Source organism: Rhinopithecus bieti, unplaced genomic scaffold (assembly GCF_001698545.2).
Source record: "Rhinopithecus bieti isolate Rb0 unplaced genomic scaffold, ASM169854v2 scaffold_32740, whole genome shotgun sequence".
Taxonomy (NCBI): Eukaryota; Metazoa; Chordata; class Mammalia; order Primates; family Cercopithecidae; genus Rhinopithecus; species Rhinopithecus bieti.
The window spans coordinates 177,504-200,812 of record NW_016814617.1 but is presented as its reverse complement, the minus strand read 5'-3'; the positions used below and the strand labels follow the sequence as shown (position 1 = coordinate 200,812).

Genomic DNA, 23,309 nt, shown 5'->3' with positions numbered 1-23,309 from the left:
CCCTCCCTCCCTCCCCTTCCTCTCCTTCCTCTTTTTCTCCCTTCCTCCCTCTCTTTCTCTTTCTCTTTTTTTCTTTTTCTTTTTCTTAGACATGGGGGTCTCACTATGTTGATCAGACTGATCTCAAACTATTGGCGTCCAGTGATCCTTCTGCCTCCCTGTCCCAAAGTGCTGAGATTACAGGCATGAGCCACAGTGCCTGGCCATAAGAGCTACTTCAGATGGAACTATCTACCATCTTTTTAAAAAAACCAAACTTTTTATTTTGAGATAATTGTAGATTCACATGCTGTTATAATAAATAATGCAGAAAGATCCTGACTGTACTTTATTCAGTTTCCCCCAATGGTGATAGATGGAAAAATTATAGTACAATGTTAGAACTAGGATATTGACATTGATACAGTGAGATACAGAACATTTCTATCACTCCAGGGATTCTTCATGTTTGTTGCTCTTTTGTAGCCACACCCAGTTTCCTCCTTCCGCCACTTCTTCCTTAACCCTTGTCAGTCTCTAATCTGTTCTTTAATTTCCGTAATTTTGTCATTTGAAGACTGTTCCATAAATGGAATCTTATAGTATGTAACCTTTGGATTGGTTTTTTCTTTTTTCTTAAATTTTATATTATAAATTTAAAAAGTTTTTTAAAAAGAAAAAAAAAAACTTGAAGGGCCTTGAATGAGTCCTGTATTTTTATTTTTTGTCACTATCTCCCTCCTTGGATGTGGTAGCCATTTCTCAGGCTCTCACTCCGGAATCAAACTCTGATTCCCTGTCACCCATGGTCACCATGGTAGGCATGGTGACTGTCATCAAAAGTTGATATGGCAGACGTTCAAATGGGTTGTTGCTGCCACATGGGGATGTGTGATTAGCCTGAGGTTATCTAGAGTCACTATAAGGATTGACTTTTTTACAGGCAGCATGATTTTCTGGAGATTATCTAAGATGTTTTTATCAAGTTTGTTCCCTTTTGTTGCTGAGTAGTATTTCATGGTATGAAAATATAGCAAGTCTTTTACTTACCTGTTGAAAACATCTGGGTTGTTTCCAGTTTTGGCTATGTCGAATAAGGCTGCTATAAAAATTCGTGCAAAGGATTTTTTTTCTTTTTATTATTATTATTATTATTATTTAATGGTGTCTAGCTCTGTTACCCAGGCTGGAGTGCAGGGGCGCGATCTTGGTTCACTGCACCCTCCCCCTCCCGGGTTCAGGCGATTCTCCTGCCTCAGCCTCCCAAGTAGCTGGGATTACAAGCACCCACCACCATGTCCAGCTAATTTTTGTATTTTTAGTAGAGATGGGGTTTTGGCATGTTGGTCAGACCGATCTTGAATTCCTGACCTCAGGTGATCGACCCATCTCAGCCTCCCAAAGTGCTGGGATTATAAGTGTGCACCACCATGCCTTGCCAGGTTTTTAAATTTTTTTATGTGAACATAGTCTTCCTTTCTCTGGAATAAATGCCCAGGAGTGCTCTTGCAGGGTTGTATCCTAGTTGCATGTTTAGTTTTTTTAAGATATTGCTGCCCTGTTTTCCAGTGTGGATGTACTTTTTTTTTTTTTTTTTTTTTTTGAGATGGAATCTTACTCTGTCTTCCAGACTGGAATGCAGTGACGTGATCTTGGCTCACTGCAACCTCTGCCTCCCGGGTTCAAGCGACTCTTCTGCCTCAGCCTCCTGAGCAACTGGGATTACAAGTGTGCACCAACACACCCGGCTAATTTTTTTTATTTTTGGTAGAGACTGGGTTTCACTGTGTCGGCCAGGCTGTTCTCAAACTCCTGACCTCAAGTGATCCTCCTGGCTCAGCCTCCTGAAGTGCTGGGATTACAGGTGTGAGCCACCACACTGGCCTGGGTGTACCATTTTATATTCGTATCTGTAGTGTATGAGGGATTCAGTTTCTCTGCATCCTTACTTGCATTTGGTGTTTTCACTACTTTTATTCATTCTGATAGGTATGTAGTGATGCCCCAGGGTGGTCTTAATTTGCGTATTACAAATGACTAATGATGTCTTCATTGAAACATCTTTCTGAGTCTTTTGTCCATTTCTAATAGGATTCTTTGTACTAACTGTTTTGTTTTGTTTTGTTTTTTGAGATAGGGTCTTGCTTTCTCATCTAGGCTTGAGTACAGTGACACGATCATGGCTCATTTCTGCCTGAGCTTCCTGGGCGTAAGCAATTCTCGCTATATTGGCCAGGCTGGTCTTGAACTTGTGACCTCAAGCCATCTTTCTGCCTCACCTTCCCAAGGTGTAATTCCTAAGGTATTACAGGTGTGAACCACTGTGCCTGGCCTCTACTGTTGCTTTTGAGAGCACTTTATATATGCTGGTCCTTTGGCAGATTTGTGGTTTGTTTATATTTTCTCCCATTGTGTAGCTTGTCTTTTTATTATCTTATGGTTTGCAGAGGAAAATATTTTAATTTTAATGATGTAAAATTTATCATTTTTTTCTTTTGTGGCAGTGCTTTCGGTGTTAAGTCTAAGAACTTTTTGCCTAGCTTTAGGTACGAGAGTTGGGTTGAGATTCTTTTTTTTTTTTTGCCTATGGGGAGCCAGTTGCCCAAGCATCATTTGTTGAAATGGCCATCTTTTTTTCATTTAATTGCTTTTGTGCCTTTGTACAAAATCAGTTTAGCATTTTTGTGTGGATCTCTTTCTGGGTTCTCCATTTTGTTCCATTGATTTATATGTCTGTCTCTTGCCAATACCACACAGTCTTTTTTTTTTTTTGAGATGGAGTCTTGCTCTGTTGCCGCTGGAGTGCAGTGGTGTGATCTTGGCTCACTGCAGCCTCTGCCTCCCAGGTTCAAGTGATTCTCCTGTCTCAGCCTCCCGAGCAGCTGGGATTATAGGCGTGCGCCACCACACCTGGCTATTTTTTTTTTTTTTTTTTGTATTTACGTAGAGACGGGGTTTCACTGTGTTGGCCAGGCTGGTCTCGAACTTCTGAGCTCAAGTAATCCACTCGCCTTGGGCTGTCAAAGTGCTGGGATTACAGGTGTGAGCCACCGCTCCCGGCCAGTATATCACACAGTCTTGATTACTTACTGTAGCCATATAATGAGTCTTGAAGTTGGTTAGACTGATTCCTCCCAGTTTATTTTTCAAAATCATTTTAGTTATTCCAGTTCCTTTGCCTTTCAATATAAATTTTAGAATAATCTTATCTAATATACAAAAAAGCTTTCCAATATTTTGACAAGAACTATATTATACCTGTATGTCCATTTGGGGATAATTGTCGTCTTTATTATGTTGAGGTGTTAATCCATGAACGTGATCTGTCTCTCTACTTACTTAAATCTGTTTCTTTTCCCTAGATGAAATATTATGGGTTTATTTAAAACATAATTCTCATCTTGCGATGAAAAATGTTTATTTGTTCACAAAATGTTCATTTTTCAATGTTTACAAAATGTTTTTTTTTTTTTACTATGTAATTTACAAATATACAGAAGTAGTTTACTTAAATTTATATTATGTATTTATTAAGGCAGGTAACTACATAGAAAAAAAATTTTTTCTTTTTTTTTTTTGGAGACGGAGTCTCGCTCTGTGGCCCAGGCTGGAGTGCAGTGGCCGGATCTCAGCTCACTGCAAGCTCTGCCTCCCGGGTTTACGCCATTCTCCTGCCTCAGTCTCCCGAGTAGCTGGGACTACAGGCGCCCACCACCTCGCCCGGCTAGTTTTTTGTATTTTTTTTTTTTTTTTTTTAGTAGAGACGGGGTTTCACCGTGTTAGCCAGGATAGTCTGGATCTCCTGACCTCGTGATCCGCCCGTCCCGGCCTCCCAAAGTGCTGGGATTACAGGCTTGAGCCACGGCGCCCAGCCAATTTTTTCTGTCTTAAGCATACTTGGGAATAAACCATTTGACAAATTGTTGCACATCTGAAACCACAGTGCATAACAAACTTCAAAAAATGGTAAGTTTTTTTTTTTTTTTTTTTTAAGACGGAGTCTTGCTCTGTCGCCCAGACTGGAGTGCAGTGGCGCGATCTTGGCTCACTGCAAGCTCTGCCTCCTGGGTTCACGCCATTCTCCTGCCTCAGCCTCCAGAGTAGCTGGGACTACAGGCGCCGGCCACCACGCCCAGCTAATTTTTTGTATTTTAGTAGAGACGGGGTTTCACTGTGTTAGCCAGGATGGTCTCAATCTCCTGACCTCGTGATCCACCTGCCTCAGCCTCCCAAAGTGTTGGGATTATAGGCGTGAGCCACCACGCCTGGCTGTTTTGTTTTTTTAAGACAGGGTCTTGCTCTTTTGCACAGGCTGGGGTGCAGAGGTGTGACCTTAGCCCACTGCAACCTTGAATTCCTGGGCTCAAGCAATCCTCCTGCCTCAGCCTCCTGAGTAGCCAGGACTATAGTTGTGTACCACCACACTTGGGTATTTTTCTTTCTTTCTTTTTTTTTTTTTTTTTCAGAGGCAGGGTTCACTGTTTTGTCCAGGCTGATCTAGGAACTCCTGGGCTCAAGCAGTCCCCATGTGTTGAGGGGGGACTTTAGTCCCCCAAAGTGTTAGGATGACAGGTGTTGAGCCACTACATCTGACCAAAATGTTAAAGACATAAACAAGACTTATTTACCTTACTTAGGTCATAAATGTAGATCAGAAGACAAAAGTAGATTTTCCTTGTCAAAGTATGCAGCGTTTCAGAACTTTGGCTTCCTTGTTTAGTGCTTTTAGAACCAAGACTCACCAAGCACCATTATTTAGGATATTAACACACATTTTCTGTATCTGAATTTCTTCTTCTAACATCATAATAATGATTTTTAGAAGGCAAAGAGAATACAAGGTGATCTTCATGCTTATATTGTATTAAGACACATTCGAGGGAATTCTAGTCTTCCCTCCCCTCAACTTGGGGATTTCATTTATGCCCTTATATCCACAACTTCCAGTCACCTGCTTGGTGTTTTCTAAGTCCAGGAATATTCAAGTTGGATTTAGAGTTGGAGTGATAGTAGATCCAGTCACAGATCCCACCTGTTCTTTGATTTTTATCTTTTGGATTCCTTAGTTTTCTTGATTATTCACTCACAAGTTGACTCAGTTCAGCACCTGACCATGATTGTAGTGCTTCCCAGGTCGACTCTTTGTCTCACTGGGGAGACAGTGTGAAAGGTTACAAAAAAAAAAAGCTACTGAATTCTCTTCTGGCGGTGTGAGTCATATCCACTGTTTGTGATTTAAAAGTGCTTCATGTGGAAGGCCAGGCGGTCTGACCCGGAAAATGCAGGGTTGCACTTCTGGCACTCGAACGGGCTGTTCTCTGTGTGTTGGCGATAGTGACTGGTCAGTTCATCTGAGAGGACAGATTTCCACTCATGGCCATCTCAGGTCCAGTGGTAAGGTTTCTCATCTGTGTAGGTTTGCAGGTGTTTCTTGAGGCGAGAGCTCAAGTTCTGGGGAACTCAGAGTCTTTATTTCTTTTGTTGCTGTTATATAGTTTTCAGCGTACAAGTCCAGTACATGTTTTGTTAGAATTGTTTGTAAATATGTTGTGGTTTTTTTGGAGCAATTGTAAATGGTGTATCATATTTTAAATTTTAGTTTCTGTGTTCATTATTAGTATATAGAAATACCATTCGGGTTTGTGTATGTGTGTGTGTGTATGTTTGTCTGGTATCTTCCAGCATTGCTGAATTTATTTAGGAGGTTTTTTTCCCCTTGTCATTTCCTTGGAATTTATTTTCTATGTAGCTGATCATGTTTTCTACAAATAGTAACAGTTTGATTTCTTCATTTTTGATATGTATGCCTTTTATTTTCTTCTGCCTTATTGTACTGGCTAGAATTTCTAGCACCATGTTAAGTAAAATGGGTGGGAGGGAACATCCTTGCCTGGTTCCCTATCTTAGGGGGAAAGCATCCCCTTAAGTATGTTAGCTATATATTTTATGTAGATTTTTAAAAGTCAAGTTGAGAAAGTCATCTTTTATTACAAATTTTCTAAGTGTTTTTTTTAAAACAATGAATGAATGTTGTATTTTGTCCAATGCTTTTTCTGCACCAATTGATGTGAGCATGTGATTTTTCTTCTTCAGCCTATAAATATGGTGTATTGTCTTGATTGATATTTAAATATTGAACCAGCCCTGCATTCCTGGAATAGATTCTACTTGAGATATATATATATATATATCTCACATATATGGAAGAAATGCTCTAGTAAAATAGGGATAGAGAGGGATTACTTTCTTTCAATGTGTTCATGAGGACTAGTTTTGAAGAGTTCAGATATAAAGTATATTTTCTTTTCTTGTTAGGTGGAGTGCTCTATAAATGTTGGTTAGATCCTATTGGTTCATAGGGTGCTGAGTTCTTCTTTGTCCTTGCTGATTTTTCTGTCTAGTTCTGTTGATTATTGAGAAAGGGGTCTCTGACAGTAATTGTGGATTTGTCTCTCTTGTTCATTTCTATCAATTTTTCTTTGCATATTTTACAGCTTTGTTTGATACATTTAGGATTGCTACATCCTCTTAGTGCTACATTGACTCTTTTCTTATATAATGTGTCACTCTGTCTCTAGTATTTTTTAATTTTTTATTATTATTTTTTAAGACCGGGTCTCTCTTTCATAAACCAGGCTGGAGTGCAATGGTGCGATCTCACCTCATTGCCACCTCCACCTCCTGGGCTCAAGTGATCCTCCTGTTTCAGCTCCCCAAGTAGCTGGGATTACAGGCCACTACGCCTGGCTAATTTTTGTATTTTTTATAGGGACAGGTTTTCGCCATGTTACCCAGGCTGGTCTCTGAACTCCTGAGCTCAAGTGATCCACCTGCCTTTGCCTCCCAGTGTGCTGGGATTATAGGCGTGAGCCACTGTCTACTGGTTTTTTAGGGTGGAAGAAATGCTGTAGTAAAATAGGGATAGAGAGGGATTACTTTCTTCCAATGTGTTCATGAGGACTAGTTTTGAAGAGCTCAGATGTAAATAAGAAACTTGAAAGGCAGTAAAAACAGCATAAGTCAGAGAATTAGGTTGCCCTTGATTGTGAAAATTATCACAATCAAGGGCAACCTAGATTTTCATATAAGCAAAGCATGATATCTAGAAAAATTTGAAGATGCAGGAGAAAGAAGTTTTTGGTTTCATTTTATATCATAAAAGTAATACATATTTGTTTGGGGGAACAACTCTTAATGATTCAAAATTGAAAGTAATCTGTGCAGGTTATATCCTTTATTGCCTCTGGCTACTTAACTCTTGCTGTGTCGCTCACCAGTCATATTCCTAAGAAGCAGTCTTCCAGACCTTTTTCTGTATGTGCACTTTTTTTTTTTAAAGCACAAGAATGTTATCATTATTCCATTGCAGTACATGAGCGTCCTAAGGTGTTTTTTTTTTTTAATGGCTACAGACTGTTCCATGATACAGACATACCAATTTATTTAGCCATTCCCTTAGCTATAGATACTCAGTAATCTTCAGTGTTTGTCATTAAATAAAGCAGCAGTAAAGTTTTCTTAAGTATATCCTACCATTCTTCTATTTCCATAGGATAGGGTCGTAGATATGAAATTGCTTGTCTAGAGACTATGCTTTTTTTTTTTTTCTTTTTCTGATGGAGTTTCGCTTTGTCACCAGGCTGGAGTGCAGTGGCGAGATCTCGGCTCACTGCAACCTCCACCTCCTGGATTCAAGTGATTCGCCTGCCTAAGTCTTCTGAGTAGCTGGGACTACAGGCATGTGCCTCCACGCCTGGCCAATTTTTTGTATTTTAATAGAGACGGGGTTTCAACATGTTGGCCAGGTTGGTCTCGATCTCCTGACCTTGTGATCCACCTGCCTCAGCCTCCCAGAGTGCTGGGATTACAGGTGTGAGCCACTGCGCCCGTCCGAGACTATGCTTTTTAAAAAAGAAAAAGAAAAAATAGAAATGCGAGATGGAATCAAAATATATGAAATTCTCTTCATTAACTGGCAAAATAGCCTTTCCCTTAATTGATATTTCTTCCCTGTATTGATATCTTCTCTTACTTTTTTTTGAGACACCTTTAATGGCATTTCTGTATCATGAAGTTAGAGATGTGATTGGGATTTTTCCTTTGCTTTTCGTTTTTTTTGTTTGTTTTCGAGATGCTGTCTCACTCTGTCACCCAGGCTGGAGTGCAGTGGCGTGATCTTGGCTCACTGCAACGTCTGCCTCCTGGGTTCAAGCGATTCTCGTGCCTCAACCTCCCAAGTACCTGGGATTACAGACGTGCACCACTACGCCCGGCTAATTTTTGTATTTTTGGTAAAGATGGGGTTTCACCATGTTGGCCAAGCTAGTCTCGAACTCCTGGCCTCAAATGATCCTCAAGTGATCTGCCTACCTTGGCCTCCCAAGGTACTAGGGTTAACAGGCCTGAGCCACTGCATCCTGCCGCTTTTCATATTTTAAAAGTATTTTTTCTTTCAACTTTGTTTTCATTTTTTAAAATAAATCTTTACTAAACCATACTGTATACTGAGAAAGTGTGTAACCAATAAATGTATAGTTTGATGAATTATTACTGTGGATATACCCATGTAGCTATTACCTATGAAAAGAAACAGAGTATATGCCAGCCTTCTCCCATGCTTGTGCCCAGCCACACCATTCCCTCCCACTGCCAAGGTAAGCATTAAATTTTTAACACCATGGATTGACCGGGCGCGGTGGCTCATGCCTGAAATCCCAGCACTTTGGGAGGCCAAGGCAGGTGGATCACCTGAGGTAGGGAGTTCAAGACCAGCCTGACCAACATGGGGAAACCCTGGCTGTACCAAAAATACGAAATAGTGGGGCGTGGTGGCGCATGCCTGTAATCCCAGCTACTAGGGAGGCTGAGGCAGGAGAATCACTTGAACCCTGGAGGTGGAGGTTGTAGTGAGCCGAGATCGTGCCACTGCACTCCAGCCTGGGCAACGAGAGCGAAATTCTGTCTTAAAAACAAAAAAACCCACCATGGATTAGGTTTCTAAAAGATTAACTATAATTTTCGTAAATGGAATCATGTAGTATGTAATTGTTTGTGTGCCTGGCCTCTTTAGCTCTAGAGCTCCGTGTTGGACCAGGAGTAGTTTGTTGACTTTCCTTACTACGTCATGTTATTCTGCTTTTCAATGTGCCACAGTTTAGTTTTGATGAAAATTTGGCTTGTTTCCATTTTTAACTATTAAGAACAGTGAGGTCAAGAATATTCTTGTACAGTCTTTTGGTGTACATATATATGTATTTCTCTTGCATGAATGCTGGGTCATAGGGTGTGCCTATGTTTAGTTTTCCCAAGTGGTTGTACAAAGTGGCTGTGAGTATATCTGAGGTCTTAGTTACTCTACATCCTATTCAGTGCTTGGTATTGCCAGTCTGTTTAATTTTAACCAATTTTGTAGGTGTGTTGTAGTCGTTCATTGTGGTTTTAATTTATATTCCCCTATGACTGAGATTAAGCACCCTTTCTTTTGCTTTCATTGTTTTTAATTATCACAAATAATTGTAGGTATTTAGTATTTATTGGGCACAGTGTGATATTTTGATACACGTCTACAATGTATAATGATAAAATCAGGGTAATTAGCATATCCATCACCTCAAACATTTCTTTGTGCTGAAAACATTCAAAATCTGTTCTAGCTATTTAAAAATATACACCAGCCTGGACAACATAGCAGACCCCATCTCCGCAAAAATAAAAATAAAAAATTAGCCAGGTGTGGTGGTGTACACCTATAATCCCAGCTACTCAGGAGGCTGAGGTGGGAGCATCACTTGAGCCCAGGAGTTGGAGGTTTTCAGTGAATCATGATCAATCACACCATTGCACTGGGCGATAGAGCAAAACCATGTTTCTTAAAAAATAAAGGAAAAAAAGAAAATATGCAATAAATTATTGTTAATTACAGTCACTCTATAGTGCTATAGAACATTAGAACTTATTTCTTGTATCTACCTGTACTTTTGTATTCGTTAACCAGCCTTTGGCTATCCTTCCTTCTCCACTCCCTTTCCCTGCCTCTAGTAACCACTATTCTATCCTCTACTTTCTATGGGATCAACTTTTTTAGCTTCCACGAGATATGTGGTATTTATCTTTCTGTGTCTGGCTTATCTTACTTAACATAATGTCCTCCCAAAGCCTCTTCATGTTGCTGCCAGTGACAGAATTTCGTTTTTTTTTTTTTTTTTTTTTTTTTTTTTTTTTTTTTTTATGGCTAAATAGTATTCCATTGTGTGTGTGTTTGTGAATAGCGCTTCAATAAACCTAAGAGTGCAGATATCTCATTGACACTGATTTCTTTCCCTAGTAATGGGATTGCTGGATCATATGGTGGTTCTCTTTTTAGTTTTTGAGGAATATTCATACTGTTTCCCATAATGACTATACTAATTTACATTTCTACCAACAGTGTATATAAGTTCCTGTTTTTGTATCCTTGCCATCGTTTGTTATTTTTTGTCTTTTTGATAATTGCCATTCTAACTGGGGTGAGATGATATCTCATTGTGGTTTTGATTTACATTTCCCTGATAATTAGTGATGCTGAGCACTTTTTCATATACTTGTTGGCCATTTGTATGTCTTTTGAGGGATGTCTATTTGGCTTTTTTGCTGACTTTTAAAATTGGATTTGTATTTTTGTGTGCTGTTGAATTCCTTGTATATTCTGGTTATTAATCCCTTGTTGGATGGATAGTTTGTATTTTTCTTTCATAGCTTCACTCCAATGGTTTCCTTTGTTCTGCAGAAGCTTTTTAGTTTGTTGTAATCCCTTTTGCTTTTGCCTAGTTTTTCTTTTGTTGCCTATGATTTTGAGGTCTTCTCCAGAAAATATTTGCCCAGAACAAACATCCTATAATGTTTCCCTAGTGTTTTCTTCTAGTAGTTTCATAGTATTGGATCTTACCTTTACGTCTTTAAGTTCATTTTTTAAAACATGATAAGTGTAGGCATCTAGTTCCTTTCTTCTGCATATGGCTGTAGTTTTCCCAGCACCATTATGTATATTTTTAAATTTTAGAAATAGAGACAAGGTTTCACTATATTGTGCAGGCTGGTCTCAATCTCCTGGGCTCAAATGATCCTCCTGCCTCAGCCTCCTACAAGGCTGGGATTTCAGGCTTTGTAGTATATTTCAGAGGCACATAATGTAATGCCTCTTGCTTTGTTCTTTTTTCTCAGAATTGCTTTGGCTGTTAAAGTTCTTTGGTGGCTCCATTTGCATATTAGGATTTTTTTTCTGTTTCCGTAAATAATGTCATTTGTATTTTGATAGGGATTGCATTGAATCTGTAGATAAAGATGGAATGTGTTTCCATTTTTTGTGTGTCCTCAATTTTTTTTTGACCAGGGTTTTATCGTTTTCCTTTTAGAGAACTTTCACCTCCTTGGTTAAATTTATTTCTAGGTATTTTATTTTATTTTTTTGGTTCTTGTAAGTGCAATTGCTTATTGATTTCTTTTTTCTGCGAATTCATTGTTAGTGTATAAAAATGTTACTGATTTTTGTGTATTGATTTTGTATCCTACAACTTTACTGAATTTGTTTATCAGTTCTAGGAGTTTATGGCAGTATTTTAAGAGTTTTCTATGTATAAGATCATGTTGTCTGCAAACGGGAACAGTTTAACTTCCTCCTTCCCAATTTGAATGCTCTTTATTTCTTTGTCTTGCCTAATTGTTTTGGCTAGGATAGGACTTCCAGTACTATGTTCAGTAGGAGTGGTATAGTAGGCATCTTTGACTTGTTCTGTATCTTAGAGGAAAAGCTTTAAAATTTCCCCCATTCAGTATGTTAGATGTGAGTTTGTCATATACGGCCTTTTTTGTGTTGAGGTGTGTTCTTTCTATACCTAACTTGTTAAGAGTTTTTGTCATGAGGGGTTTTTGAAATTAAAAATAAATTTTTTTAGAGGTAGAGTCTGACTTTGTTGCCCAGGCTGGCGTGCAGCGATACGATCATAGTTTACTGCAACCTTGAACTCCTGCGCTCAAGCAGTCTTTCCGGCCTGGTCTCCCTACAGGTGTGTGCCACCATGCCCGGCTTTTGTATTTTTTGTAGAGATGGGGTTCTCGCTTTGTTCCCCAAGCTGGTCTCCAACTCCTGGGCACGAGCAATCCTCCTCCTTTGGCTTCCCAAAGTGTTGGGATTCTAGGCATGAGCCACAGGGCTTAGCCTCCTGTCCTTTTAAAAATTGTTTTCTGGTTGATTCGTATATCCTTTTTTTCTTCCTCTCTTATCATTGTAGTTCGATGGTTTTCTATAGTGATAAGGTTTGATTTTTTTTCTCTTTGTCCTTTGTGTATTTGTTCTACCAGTGAGTTTTATACTTTTGTGTATTTTCATGATAGTGGTTATCGTTTTTTCATTTCTATATGTAGGACCTTCTTGAGCATTTCTTGTAAGACCTGGCTAATGGTAATGAATTTCCTCAGTTTTTGCTTGTCTGGGAAAGACCTCATTTCTGAAGAATAGCTTTTTTGGGTATAGTGTTCTTGGTTGACTTTTTTTTTTTTCCTTTCAGCATTTTGAATATATCATCTTATTCTCTCATGGTCTGTAAGGTTTCTCCGGAGAAATCTGTTTTTAGTGTAATGGGGATTTCCTTGTGTTAAGTTGATGCTTTTTTCTCTTGCTGTTTTTAGAATTCTCTTTTTATCTTTCACTTTTGACAGTTTAACTATAATATGCCTTGGGAAGACCCTTTTGGGTTGAATCTATTTCGGAACCTTTGAGCTTCCTGGATCTGTGTGTTCATACCTCTTATCAGACTTGGGAAGTTTTCAGCTATTTCATTTGGCAGGCTTTCTGTGCTTCCTTTTTTCTCCTCCTTCTGGAACTTTCATAACATGAACATTTGTTTGCTTAATGATTTCCTGTAAGTCTTGTAGGTGTTCTCATTTTGTTTTCATTCTCATTTCTTATTTCTTTGAGTAGGTAATTTCAAAAGACTTATCTTCAAGTTAGAGATTTGTGTCTTATGCTTCATCATGTCTGCTATTTTAGTCCTATTATATTTATTTCATTCATTGAAGTCTTAAGCTGCAGGATTTCTGTGTATTTTTAAAAAATGATTTGTATCCCTTTGTTGATTTTTTTTTTTAACACATTGTAAATTTTAAAATTAACCCAGGAAGCATCAAATATGGCCCAGTGGGATGGGGTAGGGGTATGTGGCTCTATCTTCATTTGGCACCATGCTGAAAGGTACAGTAGCCACTTGAAACTCGGCTTGAGGATGTCGGGCCACTGGTCTAGGGTGTCTGAGTGGTGACTTATCCTCAGGGGAAAAGTGGAGTTTTTGCTACTTGCTGCTGGAGCAAGACACACTCCAGCCATAATTCTAATTCCAAGATGGTGTAGCACAGGCCACAGGGAGCTGGGCACACGGTTGACTCCTTCTTTGTGGGGAGCACAGCTATGCATACTCCAGGCAGCTTAGGCCTGTGAGGACTGCAGGGTTCCTCAGTGGTGAGGTCTGTAAGGGTCCAAGGTGTTGATACAGATCACTAGGATCCTCTTTCTTACCTCCTTGCAGAAGGGAGTAGTCCTTTTGGTTCCCAGCTGATCCTGGTTGGGGATTGGGGTGATAGAAGCTTGGCATTTCCTTCTGAAGACATTCTCCGTGAACTTTAAAGCCTTCTGTTTTAAGATATAAACTGTTACTTTTAACAAACTCATTTGCCATTCTTTTTAATATAGAATTTTACTGAGGAATAGATACCAAATTTTATCAGGTGCTTTTCCTGGAATAATTAAGCCAGTTAGTTGAATTGTTTCCCCTGTTTATATCATATTATATTTAATTAATGTTGTAGTTTTCCTTGCGCTTTATCTGTAGCCCCTTTTTGGGATGCACCTTTCTTAATCACAGTAGTAATTTTTAAGAATAACATCATTTCTGAGATGTTATTTAAGATTTTTCATCTGTTCTCATTAAATGAGATTAGCTTGTAATTCAGATGGTTTTTAGTGATGTTCTTAACTATGCTACAATAGCCATCTTTACACACTCTTTTTTGTACTTTGGGTAAAATAATAATAATAATTATTATTATTATTTTTTGAGACGGAGTCTTGCTCTGTTGCCCAGGATGGAGTGCGATCTCAGCTCACTGCAAGCTCTGCCTCCCGGTTTCACGCCATTCTCCTGCCTCAGCCTCCCGAGTAGCTGGGACTACAGGTGCTCACCACCACGCCTGGCCAATTTTTTTGTATTTTTAGTAGAGACAGGGTTTCACAGTGTTAACCAGGATGGTCTTGATCTCCTGACCTCATAATCCGCCTGTCTTGGCTTCCCAAAGTGCTGGGATTACAGGCATGAGCCACTGTGCTCAGCCAGTAATTATTTTTTTTCTTTGAATGTTAGGGGAAAAAACTTCCAGTGACTTCATTAGTGCCCTTTTCTGTTTATTATTTGAAAAAATTTCTTGTTGTCTTCTTTTTAGGTCCTTTTGTGTCTTTTTCATTTATTTGGTTTGTCATTTTTTACATAGCTTCCTGTCTTAATTCCAAATATATTGGTAACTAATGGAGAATCGTTTACTATAAAGCTCTTAATCTTTTTTATTAATTATATATTTTTTATTTTATTGAGTCACATCTTATTTCCTTTTACAAATAAGTAAAGTGGTTGATTTGTGTTGTATGTTCTCAATTAATTAGCTTGATTTGTTTTTTCACCTTTGTTTTTTGTTTTTTGTTTTTTTGAGACAGGGTCTCACTCTGTCATCCGGGCTGCAGTGCAGTGGCTCCGTTATGACTCACTTCAGCCTCAACCTCTTGGAATCAAGGGATCCTCCTGCCTCAACTCTCCCCTGACCATGCCCCCCTGAGTAGCTGGGACTGGGACTGTAGGTGTGTGCCACCATGCCTGGCTAATTTTTGTATTTTTTGTAGAGACAAGGTTTTGTCATGTTGCCCATGCTGGTCTCAAACATCTAGGCTCAAGTGATCTGCCCGCTTCAGCCTTCCAAAGTGCTGGGATTACAGGTGTGTGCTACCACACCCAACTTTATATTTTTATTTTCTTTTTCTCTTCTTTTGAGATTATCACTTTACTGTTTGGCTTGTGATTTTGTTTCATTTCTAAACTCTCAGTTCATTTTGCTCTTGCTTTTCATATATTTTTTTTTTTTTTTGAGACAGAATTTGGCTTTTGTTGCCCAGGCTGGAGTATAGTGGCACGATCTCGGCTCACTGCAACCTCCGCCTCCTGGGTTCAAGCTCTTCTCCTGACTCAGACTCCCAAGTAGCGGAGATTAGTTGCCTACCACCATGCCCAGCTAATTTTTGTATTTTTAGTAGAGACCGGGTTTCACCATGTTGACCAGGCTGGTCTTGAACTCCTGACCTCAGGTGATCCACCTGCCTCAGCCTCCCATAGTGCTGGGATTACAGGCGTGAGCCACCACACCCAGGCCCAATGTCTAAGATTTTAAAGTGATAAATTTTCTTTGGTAGAGTCTCATATATTCTGATGAAATTTTTATTTCTATGTAAGATATTTTATTATGTTCTGCAATTTTTTTTTCTTGACCTCAGTATAATTTAGGAAAGATATTTGGTTCTTTACATTAAAATTTTTATATTACATTGTATATAATCACATATAGAAATAAACATATATATTTCCAAGTGAGGAGATGTCTTAATTTATTCCGAGAATTGAGTATTTGTTTGTAATGTCTACCTCTTTGGATTTAATGAGGAAAGTAATGACTCCTAATTTTGCATGTTAACAGTTCACTGTCTTGTCTTCTGGTTATTCCCTAAAAAAGTTGAAATCGGGCCAGGCGTAGTGGCTCACACCTGTAATCCCAGCACTTTGGGAGGCCGAGGCGGGCGGATCACGAGATCAGGAGAACAAGACCATCCTGGCTAACACAGTGAAACCCGTCTCTACTGAAAATACAAAACATTAGCTGGGCATGTTGGCCGGCATCTGTAGTCCCAGCTACTCGGGAGGCTGAGGCAGGAGAATGGCGTGAACCCGGGAGATAGAGCTTGCAGTGAGTCAAGATCATGCCACTGCACTCCAGCCTGGGCAACAGAGCAAGATTCCGTCTCAAAAAAAAAAAAAATGCTTTCTTAGGGGTACATAGTATTATAAAGACCTGTCATAGGCCATTCAATGAAAACAGTTTTGTTGGCTATTTAAATCATGTTGCAGTACCTTTGTTTTTTTTAATTTAAATTTTATGTATTTTAAGAAATATGCACATGGCACAAAATTCAAAGGGAATAAATGGGTTTGTAGAGCAGGGTTCCTCAACCCCAGACAGGGCAGGGTTGGTGGAATGGTTGAAGAATGAAACTGTTGCACCTCAGATCATCAGGCATTAGAGTTTCAGAAGGAGCCAGCAGCCTCGATCCTTCGCATGTGCATTTCACAATAGGGTTCACAGTCCTATGAGGATCCAATGCCATCACTGATCTGATCTACGAAACTGGTTCCTGGTGCCAAAAGGTTGGAGACTGCTGGTTTAGAGAATCTTTGAAGCAAACAGTGTTACTAGTTTGTTGTTGTTGTTGTTGTTTCCCAGGCTTTTTCTTTTTCATAAATAAGCAAATATATATACATATATGTACACTTGTTCTTTTTCCGCAGAAATGGTCACTGTCAGTGTACACTATCTGGCGATGGCACATTAAAAACACAGACTTTGCTCACGCCTGTATTCCCAGCACTTTAGGAGGTCGAGGTGGGGGGGATCATGAGGTCAGGAGATCGAGACCAGACTGGCCAACACAGTGAAACCCCGTCTCTACTAAAAATACAAAAATTAGCTGGGCATAGTGTTGCACGCCTGTAGTCCCAGCTACTGGGGAGGCTGAGGCAGGATAATCACTTGAACCTGGGAGGCGGAGGTTGCAGTGAGCCAGGATCGCGCCACTGCACTCCAGCTTGGACAACAGAGTGAGACTCCATCTCAAAAAAACAAAACAAAACACAGACTTTACCAACTTTACCACTACTCAATAGAACCATGTAATACAACTGCACTTGTGCCCACTAAATTTGTACAAATAAAAAAACGCATAAGACATAAAAGTAGTGCATAAGAGATTGTAAAATGAACATCTGTGTGACCCCCATAAGACATAAAAGTAGTGCGTAAGAGATTGTAAAATGAACATCTGTGTGACCCCCATCCACAAAAAGAAATACAAGTTTGCCAACATCCATACATCTTTTAGCCATTCACAGCTCCTTGCCATGCCTTTTGTGGTAGCCACTATCCTCACCATTATAGCGTTGACTTTGATTCTCTTTATAGTTTTATAACCTAATTATGTATTCATAAACAGTGTAGTAAAATTGTGCTTGTTTTTGGAGCTTTTCCCTGAACGTTTTTAGATACCTGAAATCTTGTAGTCCCAGGAGCAGTCTTGAAGAAGAGGAGTCAGCAGGGTCTGTGGGAGGTAAATGGGCAAGGAATTCTACACAGGTTGGCCTAGTGAAGTTTGGGGACTTTGATCTTACCATTATTAGATGGACTTCAGATCTTTTCTTATACCAGGTGATGGAGCCATATCTCCACAGTTGCCAGGGCTCCGGAACTAGCTCTGAGTCTACTTCTTTGAAGTGCTGCTTCTGCAGCACCTGTTTGCCGTGGTCAGGGATGGTCCTGCCTGGAGTTCTCTTTATGCCCATTCTCTTTCTACTTTGGTTCTGGGGGGCATTTCTGGTTTTGTGTGTGTGTAAGAGTCCCTGTGGATTGCAAAAAACAAAATCTAAAAAGTAAAGTCATGGTTTCTTCCTTTTTTCTTTCCTAATTTGTAAAATCTATGGAGTTTAATCTTAGCCTGTATTTGTAGATGCTTGTTCCTCTATCCCATTTAGGCACTTAGAAAGTTTGAACAAATCAAGGGCTTTCCTGTTTTCTGCAGAGCACCTTAGATTTTCTATAAACCTAAGTAGAAAGTGGCATTGTGGTAGAGATTGTGCCTGATTTGTAAAGAATGTTAAAAAGATCATAGAAATAATTTCTAATTGAATTTCATCATTCAGATACTTTCAAACTCCTGTGATGCTACTTACGTCACAACCTATTGCACATACACATATGTGTAAAACAGACTAAAGTTTCATGAACAGCATCCTTAGTATGTACAGTTATTCCAATGTAGTTTATTCTGTTGTAATTTTATTTTTTTAAAAATGTTGATTAGGGATCCATTAAATTAACTATAAGGTCCTTCAAGAGATCAGTGCCTATAGTTGAAAGTGCCATGATTTTCTAGAGGAAGAGATTGGCTCCAAGGAATTAAACTGAACAGAGGCAAACTAGTGTCATGGTGTGGCTGAGTGTGGAACCTTTAGTTTCTGTGCAGTGGCTTACGCCTGTAATCCCAGCGTTTGTGAGGCCAAAGCAGGAGGATCACTTGAGGCCAGGAGTTTGAAACCAACCTGGGCAACATAGTGAGATCCTATTTCTTTAAAAAAAAAAAAAAGAAAGAGAGAGCATGGACTTTGGAGAAGGACAGACTCGGGCTCAAATCCTGGTTTTGCCACTTGCTAGTCATATGATCAGGGCAGTCTGTTTGGCATTCTTGGGTCTCAGTGTCATTTGACTAGGGCAATCTAGTTGGCATTCTTGGATCCTAGCCTTCTGTAAAATTAAAATGGCATCTTAATTCATTTTGTGTTGCTATAACAATGTCACAGGCACAGACTGGGTAATTTATAAAAGAAAAGAAATTTATCACAGTTCTGGAAGCCAGGAAATCCAATATCAAGGTGCTAGTATCTGGCAAGGGCCTTCTTGCCACAGCTTCCCATGGCAGAAAGTGGAAGAGCAAGAGAGGGAGAGCGAGCGTGACTGAGAGAGCTAGACTCATTCTCCCCCCCCCCCCCCAGAGATGGGCCATCTCACCTATGGTGTCCAGGCTGGCTTTCAACTTTCAACTCCTGGTCACAAGCAATCCTCCCACCTCAGCCTCCTGAGTGGCTGGGACTACAGATACACACCACTGCACCCCTGGCTGGACTCATTTTTATAACAGCCCACTCTTGTGATATAATAATAAGTCCACTCCTGTGATAATGGCATTCGTCTATTCATGAGGCCAGAGCCCTTGCGGCTTAATCACCCTTTAATGGTCCCATCTCTTAATATAGTCATAATGACAGTTCAGTTTCAACATGAATTTTGGAGGGAATATTCAAACCATAGCAAATAGGAATGACACTCCATGCCTCAGGGATGTGAGGATTAAATGAAAGAATATCTAGTGTAAAGTAAGCGTGCAACACACAGCAGCTTTATTAACCATTGTTATTTGTTTCAGGATTTAATGGAGTTTCTCTGATTTCTAGCCCAATGCCCTTTGTACAAATTGCAGAATCCATTATGACAAGAGTTATGGGACAGTGTTAAGCAACAGACTAGGTGGATGGGAATTGCTTGGTCGATCCACTCACCCTTTGGGATCAGTTTAGGTGACTACTGGACTGTGTGTCCATAAACTCTGCTGGTTTCTTACAGGAGTGAGAATTGTCTAAAAGTGTCAGGCAGTCACAACGCCTTCGGTGGCAGAAGAGTTGGTCTTTCTGTCCTTGTTCATGGGCAGGAAGTTAAAACTAAGGGGTGTGTTTGTGTGTAAGATTAACTCAGGGGAAGGAAAGCTAGAGGAGTCTTCACTTCTCCTCCCATAATCTTACATTTAAAATCTACTCTCTTCCTTTCCCTTTCTTTTTTCCTCTCCCCCTCTCTTTCTCTTTCAAAGAATGACCAGCTTTTGCCCAGGCTTGGTGGCTCATGACTATAATCTCAGCACTTTGGGAGGCTGAGGTGGGAGAATTGTTTGAGGCCAGGAGCTCAAGACCAGCCCGGTCAACATAATGAGACCCCATCTCTACAAATATAAGAAATTAGCCAGGAGTGGTGGTGCACACCTGTGGTCCCAGCTACGTGGGAGGCTGAGGCAGGAGGATCCTTTGAGGCCAGGAGTTCCAGGTTACAGTGAGCCGTGATCATGCCACTACACTCCAGTTTGGGCAACAAACCCTGTCTCTTAAGAATAAACTTTTAATATAAAATTAAATTTATATAAAATCCAATCATTAAGATAAAAACATTTACTAACATTTCACCTTTTTTCTTCCAGTCTTTTCTCATGCATTAAAAAAAAGATGGCAGTAATACTGTATATTCAAACACCCTTTTAATAAAATAAAAAACTGAACTGGTTAGATAGTTCTAAATCAGTAAGATGGTAGAGGAAGGGAAAAGGGAGGGACACTTTACTGGAAGGCAGAGATAGTGATCTCTTACTGTCTCTGAGACTGAAGGGTGGGCCTCAATTTAATCTTTCCTTCCAGGCATTCTGGAGCAGGGAAGAATCTGACTTTAAAATTGTTCTCTACCTTCTACTGTTACCTCGTTATTTGACATGCCCTCCTGAGTTCAGAAGAATAGGTCTCAAGGTTTCATGCTGCCGATATTAATATCCCATTAGAGTGCTGGTAGAGCTGCTATTTTGTGTGTGTGTGTGTGTGTGTGTGTGTGTGTGTGCAGTGCGAAAGCTGAATTGTTTCTAAGTTCTACTAAACATATATGTACCAGTCAGTGCTTTTCAGCTGCCTGAGGTTCCTCAACCCGTGAACCTACCCAGTCCTTTAGGAAAGCCCAGGTGTGATGCAGGAGGTAACCTGCCATCTGCCATAGTACCTGAATCAGGCGTATGCTCTGGAAATGTTGACCTGACATGAGGCCAGTCTGTCTTCTCTTTTCTTCACAGATTTTTTTCTCTTCACAGATTTTGAAGCCAGCTTCATAAGGCTGTTGGATAAAATAACGAATGGTTCTCGAATTGAAATAAACCAAACAGGTAAGCTCCTTTTAGATTCCTAAAAGCACCTCCGTGCACTAAAGCATTCCTGTTTCTCCCTCTTTTTTTTTCTTTTCTTTTTTTTTTTTTCCAGTCAGTCTCTGCTTATCCATCTCACTCTTTTTAATGGTATAAATATTATGTTTAAAACTTCACTAATCACTTTGTATTATATAAATCACCATAAATTAGAATTTTGGGGGGACTTATATGAGGAACTCTGGAGTATAACTTTGGAGTTATATGAGGAAGCTGTGAATGTAGATCATAGTAAAAGCATATCATTCTAGATCATTTAAAAAAATACCGTGTTCCTATGGAAAGACCCAGTTACCTCTCTGTGATATGATTTTCCAAAGGTGTGCATGAAGTCTCCCAATTTGAAGGGCATACATTTGATTTAAGGAAGTTAGAAGATAGAAAATTTCAGATCCATAAGCAAGTCCCTCCTCTTTTTTTTTTAGCAATAAATGTTTTATACATAATGTTTACATGAAACTTTCCGAAGTCCATTTATTATATTATCACATTAAATTATTTCAACCAACTCTATGAGGTAGTTTATGGGCTGAATTCTATTTATTTTAAAATTTTGTTTGTTAAAATAAGTTTACACGAGTATATGCAAAAGATGTGAACATACCTTCACTTCTTTCCTCTTCCATTCCCCTCTCCAGGGGTAGCCACTATCACAGCATTTGCTTACATGGACATTTGCATAATGCAGACCATCAACAGCATCATTCTCTTCATATTGTTCTTCAGCCAGCATTTTTTTTTTTTTTTTTTCTTTTTTTTTGCTAGTACAAATGTCTCAGAGAACTTGCCCTGCCAGCACATGCAGGTTTTCCTCAATATTTCTGTATAGTATTCCATTGTATGGATGCATGATAATTTATTTAACTACTCCCCACTGATAAACATTTAGGTTGTTTCTAGCTTTTAGTTTTTCTATTAGAAACTTGTGTCTACATTGTATGGAAAACCGTGGCAAACATCCTTTGGCTGACTCCATTAACTCTGTACCTTTCCACACACATTCCACAAATAAATCTCTGATATTTTCCCTATCTTGGCTCTCTTAAGGCAAGCTCGGGTTCATATTTGGTCCTGGACCACATGAGATATTCTGATCTATAGCTGTGTTTAGCCATATCTTATAGAGAACAGGTTTTGGGAATGAGATGCTCACATGTCTTTTGCCAGCTATGAGTCCCTTAATTTCCTTTAGCTTGTTTGCTTTGAAATTGCTGGAGGTTTTTTCAGTAACTTTTTGGTGATCTGGAAGACAGATATTTCTGTTCTTTTTTTGTGTGTGTGAGGTGGAGTCTTGCTCTGTCACCTAGGCTGGAGTGCAGTGGTGCGATCTTGGCACCGGGGTTCAAGCGATTCTCCTGCCTCAGCCTCCCGAGTAGCTGGAATTACAGGTGCCTGCCACCATGCCTGGCTAATTTTTTTTTTTTTTTTTTTTTTTTTTGTATTTTTTGGTAGAGACAGGGTTTCACCACTTTGGTCAGGCTGGTTTCAAACCCCTGATGTCAGGTGATCCATCCACCTCAGCCTTCCAAAGTGTTGGGATTACAGGCATGAGCCACAGCGCCTGGCCCAATTCTCTTCTTTTCTAGTTATATCTGCAACGTAGATTGAGGAGTAAGACATTTATGTGATTCTGCTCCCACTACATGTCCTTTTAATTTTCCCCATCAGAGTAGTAAAAGCCTTCATTTTGATAATCTGGCCAGTTTCTCATTTGGTTAATTTATATAAATAAACATACAGATTTGAAGGATTTAGTGAATATATAGTCTTTTTTTGGTTTTTTGATCTAAAGAATGGTTTTGTGGCCCTTACAACTATTTCGAATAACTGATCCAGAATCCATTTGAGAAGTGTTCATTACTTTGATAAGAATATGGTCCTGATTGTGATTGTTTGGATTCTAGTGTTTAATATAGTAAAGCCTAAATTTATTTTATGAAAGTCCCAAGAACTTTTTCCCATTTGAGTGACTGAACATGCCTCCTTCCTCTAATGTTAAATATATTTTTGGTAAATTGTGCCAGAGGGCATTGCAAAATATTTTGTGCAGCAGAAATACCCTGTTCCACCATTTATGTCTTCCTAGATCATTAACAGTTTTTTACATTGATATGTAAATCTAGTAAGAAGCTTTTTGGAGAGCCAGGCATGGTGGTTCATGCCTGTAATCCCAGCACTTTGGGAAGCTGAGATGGGCGTAAGAAGCTTTTTGGATAGCCAGGCACAGTGGTTCATGTGTGTAATCTCAGCACTTTGGGAAGCTGAGCCTAGGAGTTCAAGACTAGCCTGGGCAACATAGTGAGACCCTTTCTCAAAAAAAAAAAAAAAAGATTAGCTGAACGTGGTGGTATGTGCCTAGGGTCCCAGCACTTTGGAAGGCTGAGGTGGGAGGATCACTTGAGCCCAAGAGTTCAAGACTATCCTGGGCAATATAGTG

General features: G+C 39.5%; 1 protein-coding gene across 3 annotated transcripts in view; it reads left to right on the top strand.

The window, feature by feature from the left end:
- RCL1 (RNA terminal phosphate cyclase like 1) overlaps positions 1–23,309 on the top strand; it is a 69,483-nt gene that overhangs the window by 6,363 nt on the left and 39,811 nt on the right. For all 3 annotated transcript variants that reach the window (XM_017851487.1, XM_017851486.1, XM_017851488.1), the window contains exon 2: positions 20,762–20,833. In XM_017851487.1, coding sequence (XP_017706976.1) covers positions 20,762–20,833 — 72 coding nt within the window. The remainder of the gene's footprint in view (positions 1–20,761; positions 20,834–23,309) is intronic.